Source organism: Mesitornis unicolor, unplaced genomic scaffold (assembly GCF_000695765.1).
Source record: "Mesitornis unicolor isolate BGI_N332 unplaced genomic scaffold, ASM69576v1 scaffold29224, whole genome shotgun sequence".
Lineage (NCBI taxonomy): Eukaryota > Metazoa > Chordata > Aves > Mesitornithiformes > Mesitornithidae > Mesitornis > Mesitornis unicolor.
The window spans coordinates 60,151-63,782 of NW_010178824.1; the positions used below are offsets into that span (position 1 = coordinate 60,151).

General features: G+C 38.6%; 1 protein-coding gene across 2 annotated transcripts in view; it reads left to right on the forward strand.

Annotated features, from left to right (window-relative positions):
• Positions 1–3,632, forward strand: part of POLR3B (polymerase (RNA) III (DNA directed) polypeptide B) — a 74,829-nt gene that overhangs the window by 38,221 nt on the left and 32,976 nt on the right. For both annotated transcript variants that reach the window (XM_010182581.1, XM_010182582.1), the window contains exon 19: positions 2,004–2,131. In XM_010182581.1, coding sequence (XP_010180883.1) covers positions 2,004–2,131 — 128 coding nt within the window. The remainder of the gene's footprint in view (positions 1–2,003; positions 2,132–3,632) is intronic.

Here is a 3,632-nt window from a genome sequence, read left to right on the forward strand (position 1 = left end):
AGGCTTCTTTTAGCTGCAGTATCCTCTCTTTACCTTTCCAATCCAATTAGGGGGTTTTTCTTTAGAGGATTTGACTCCATTTAATGCGTTCAATTTCTTCCTTACCCATCTGTAACTCTGATTTTCAAACTCCTGAGGTTGTCTTCCTTTCCTGGGGCCATTTCTGGCAGTGGCATTTTGACTTGCAGAAATTGAACTGCTCTGTAAGGTTTGAAGGTCTCTCATTAGGGCTGTGGAATGCTTCATGAGATATTAGGATCTGCATATGCTGCATTTTCTTTGGCTGAAGTAGGATTGACTTCAGTGGAAAAAAATACCTGTGTTGAATACCCTACCTGAAAATTATGTAGTTGCATGCACTAGTACCTTCTGAAGAAATTTGGTAACTTCACCGTCAGTAAGTCTTAAGCCTTTCATTGTAGAATTTGAGAGGTGCCAGCCATTCTGTGAAGTTCTGCAGAATGGGGGAGCAGTCTGTGCTCTAAGTTTGCTGCTGGCTCTTGATACCATTTTGCAATTGCTTGACTGCAGTTGGGATTCTGCCATTCGTATTTTCTGAAGTCAGGCTTCAATTAACATAGCTGCTTTTTGTCAAGTGGAGAAAAATAGTGGCTATCCTATGGCCAGCAGGTGGTTTTTAGGTTGCTCTGGCATACTTGTGATTTATAAAGATTTCTGGGACTGATAGATAGTTTCACTATGTTTGCTCCTCAGGTTTTCTGGATTTTTTTCAGTTTTCAGATTTAATTTTTTCCAGTAATAAGTGCATTGTTTATTTAAGTTCCTGCTGGTCCTTGTCTTCAGTGTGTATGTACTTGTGGGTAACTCCTTGGCCTTTTTGAGCTTGTGATGCTTTGCCATCTGTCGAGTGTTGTCATAATAAGGACTTTTCCAATAATTTCTTGTTCAAGGTTTTAAAATTCAGTTACCATATTAATTTCTTTAATTAAAAAAAAAACCAATTTCCAAAAGACTTCCAAGAGAAGTCATGCATTAAAGATGGAGTTTCAGAATGCAGTGGATTTAGGTGTGTGGGACAAGCAATGTACGCCTAAACCCAAGCTCTGTGTAGTAACTTCAGAACATTGTGAAAGATATGCTTTGGATAGGTTTAGTTATAATTACCTTTATTTCAAAATCACCCATTTCCTAGTTACTTATCTTGATTTAAAAAGCAGATCTGCTCCAGCCAAGTTTTATTGTTCATGCCATGCTTAGTTATTAGTCACTCCACTTGCATCCCAATGCACTCTGTGGTTTAATTGTCTTTATTGAGCATGGACTTCCTCTTCTGAAGCTCATGCCAGGTAAAACAAATTTTGTTATCTCTCAGTCTTACTCCTTGTCACTGTCTTTTTACTTCTCATCAGTGCTGCCTTTTAACAACATGGTCACTTCAAAATATTTGCAGAGCTTTTCAAAGAGTGTTTTGTTATGCTGTATCACCCACGGCACTGGATCTGGTTTGGATGCAGATGTTTTCCCTCTAGCTGATACTATGTAACTGACTTTGGAAAACTCGAACTACACTAATTTTTTTTTCAATACCTGAATCTGTCTTGTTCTCCCTGCTCCACCTCCCCAGTGGATTTATAGGTCTCCAAGGCTGGTAATTTGATGCAAAGGACTCTCATTACATGAGAAGACATTCCTTAAGGCCTTTGGAGTCTTAGTGTATAAACTTATTTTTTTATTGTCTTACTGAGCTCCCTCAGGCTGTCATTATCTGGAGGCTTTTTCTCCATGATGGACATTCATAAACCCTTATTTATTTCTCTGGCATTTCTTTTCATGTGGAAGCACTTAAAGCCAAAAGAAAGATGGTATTTTTTGTAAAATAAAAAATGAAAATTCCATAGTGAATCCGTATTTTGAGGTCCTACTGGCTTACATTTTCCTGAACAGAATTTAATTGAAGTATTATGAGATACTACTAAATTAAATAAATTCTAGTTAAGCTGTTTGTTCACAAGGCTGCTTTAATTGGTACTTTTTCTTTTAAGAGATACAACACATTTGGAGATTGAGCCTTTCACGCTTCTTGGTGTCTGTGCCGGGCTGATTCCATATCCTCACCACAACCAGTCCCCAAGAAACACTTATCAGTGTGCCATGGGGAAACAAGCCATGGGTAAGACTTCTTTTATTCCCTTTTGGAGTGTTATGTAGTTTCTGAAGCTGTGTAGCAAAAGTGACAAAACAGAGAAATTCTTTCCTTGTTCATGTGGGAAAGGAAAAGGGCACTTCTTTAGCACAGAGGAAGAAAGAATTTCTGTCTAAAAGTTGGAAAAATTAAAAGGAAAAAAAATACCAGTCAGTTTTACTTAATGGAAACCATGTCTGCCGGTCTTAAAAGAAGAATTGGAGAAACTGGGGCAATACTTGCTTTTTGTTGGTTTTTTTTTAATAATCGTTGTGACTTTCAAGTTTTCAGCATAGCTGCAGGATTGGCAGAGTGAGGGTTTTTTTTCTCTTTATGCTGCAATGTGCTGTTGGTTTCCAGACAAAAAGAGTTAAAAAGTGCTCTCACAAAGAGAAACAGAGCACAGAGAGAGGAGATTCTCCCTGAATAGTTGAGTAGGTGCCCTAAAAATAAATAAATAAATCGTTACATTGGTATTAGAGAATAAGAGGGATCAAAATGTGCAAGGGAGAGTGCTTAGTTACTTGAACACTTCCTGCAGCAGTAGCTTAGATTTTGGGCTTTTTCTGTTTTGGATAAAGAGGGCAGGTAACAGCCTCTTGGCCAAATGACTGACACAGAATTAATTTCCTGATCACTTAATAACTCTTTTTACAAATGTGATAGTGGGTCATTAAAAACCAACTGTTTTGTAAATTTGCTGTTGTGGGTAATTGACGCGAGGTGAGTTCTAATCCTTCCTTTAATATGCAGCTAAACTGACACGAAAGCATCCAAGGCATAGGGCCCGAGATCAAGCCGGAGTGAGTCCCCAGAAGAACCTGACCAGCAGTACATCAGCTCAGACAGCTGTATTCAGACCTGTGCTATGCATGCCACTTTTATGTCTTGTATTGATGGCTTGCTCGCAAGATGAGAGCTACAATAGAATAACTCTGTTGTGAAAATACTACCACTTCTGTTAAGTTTACTAAACCATTTGTTTTGCGCTGGGTGTTCGAAACTGAAACACTGCGCCTTTTGTGAGACTTCTCTAGCACAATTAATAGCAAAGTAACTGTCATGTTCAGCACATCAAAATAGCATAAAACAGCAACAGATGCATGTCCTCCCTTTAAATATATTTAAAAAAAAATAAAGGAGAAAGAAAAAAAAAAAGAGGAGCGATGCGATCTTTTTCCTTACAGTTCTCCCCCATCCCATTATCTTTCCCCCACCCCCGAGTCTCTATTTTATGACTATTAGTCTCAGAAGGTTTGGTTAGTTACCACACACAGTTAAGCAGGATCAGTGTGTACAGAAAGCCAATTCAGTATCTGTGGAGTTCTTTTGTAGTTTTCTGTGTGAAGGTTTTTTCCCCCGTTTTGTTTTGAGTGTCATTTGCAATTCATTGTCTGTGTTTTCTGAGGTTGGTGTATTCAGCTGCTTTGACCCTAGGTCTTGCACATTTAGCTCCTTGGATACAATCCTCTGACGTTCCTGGCGATGC